General features: G+C 44.2%; 1 protein-coding gene across 1 annotated transcript in view; it reads right to left on the bottom strand.

Annotated features, from left to right (window-relative positions):
* Positions 1 to 1397, bottom strand: part of SPAST (spastin) — a 63630-nt gene that overhangs the window by 58228 nt on the left and 4005 nt on the right. The window contains exon 2 of the mRNA XM_008071812.1: positions 928 to 1011. Coding sequence (XP_008070003.1) covers positions 928 to 973 — 46 coding nt within the window. The 5' untranslated portion in view covers positions 974 to 1011. The remainder of the gene's footprint in view (positions 1 to 927; positions 1012 to 1397) is intronic.

Raw genomic sequence — 1397 nt, 5'->3', positions numbered from 1 at the left:
GCCACTGTACTCCAGTCTGGGCGACAGAGTGAGACTCCAACTCAAAAAAAAAAAAAGTCCCATCCTTTATAGATACAATACAAATGTTCATGAATGAGATAAAAAGACTTCAAGAATTTGTTTCAAAATAATATGAGTAGAGGGAGACTGAGTAGGGATATAAAGTGGGTTTGGCAGATTTCTTCTATAAAGGACAAGATAGTAAATGTTTTACATTTTGAGGGCTGCATGGTCGCTCTATCAACTATTCAACTCTGCCAGTATAGCATGAGAGCCATATATACAATATGTACAGAAATGCCAATGGCTGTGTGCCAATAAAACTTTATTTATAATCAAGAGCTGGGTTTGGCCTATGAGCTGCAATTTACCAGCCCTTGGTACACATAGATAAAGACTGATCGTGAGTTGATAATTACCAGAGCTGAGCAATAAATAACTATTTCATTATATTCTTGAGTTTTTCTATATGTTAGACATTTACCATAAGTTAAAAAAAAAAGCCTAGACCCCATTTTCAATCATTGGGCTATTTCTCTCTACAATTACAGTTTTTTGTTTGTTTGTTTGTTTGTTTTTGAGTTGGAGTCTCACTCTGTGGCCCAGACTGGAGTGCAGTGGCCGCTCCCAGCCACTGCAGCCTCGACCCGCTGGGCTCCGGCGATCCTTCCGCCTCAGCCTTCCAAGTTGCCAGAATTACAGGCGTGCTCTACCACGCCCGGCTGATTTTTTTGATTTTATTGTAGAGATGAGGTCTCGCCTGCCCAGGCGAGTCTCGAACCCACGGGCTCAGGCAATCCACTCACCTCAGCCTCCCAAAGGCGCGGGATTACAGGCTGAGCCACCGAGCCCGGCTTACAATTAAAGTTTTACTGAACACGCTTCCAACGCATCTCATATCAAAGTATACAATACATTAATTGATACCTAGAAGTTGTAAACGGTCCTTGGCCATAACCAAATTAGTCATCATTTTAGCTTGAAGGCGTCTAGCTCTCTCACACTGTTCACCTGAAAGCAAAAAAGAGAAGAATTAATTAAGATATCTACATTTCCTTTTGCAAGAGAAACTGTTATTCCCAATTACTCTCATAGAGAATCACAGTCTACATAAAGAAATTTTTAGCCGGGCTTAGTGGCTCAGCCTGTAAACCCGCACCTTTGGGAGGCTAAGGTGAGTGGGTTGCCTGAGCCCACAGGTTCAAGATCCACCTGGACAGACGAGACCTCATCTCTACAATAAATCAAAAAATTAGCCAGGCGTGGTAGCATGCGCCTGTAATTCCGGCTACTCAGAAGGCTGAGGCGGAAGGCTCGCCAGAGCCCAGAAGGCAAGGCTGCGGTGGCCGGGAGCGGCCACTGCACTCCAGTCTGGGTGACAGAGTGAGACTCCAACA

The sequence above is a fragment of the Carlito syrichta genome, unplaced genomic scaffold (genome assembly GCF_000164805.1).
Source record: "Carlito syrichta isolate Samal-C Ts95f unplaced genomic scaffold, Tarsius_syrichta-2.0.1 Scaffold314733, whole genome shotgun sequence".
In the NCBI taxonomy this organism is placed as follows: domain Eukaryota; kingdom Metazoa; phylum Chordata; class Mammalia; order Primates; family Tarsiidae; genus Carlito; species Carlito syrichta.
This window is presented reverse-complemented; position numbering and strand designations above follow the sequence as displayed.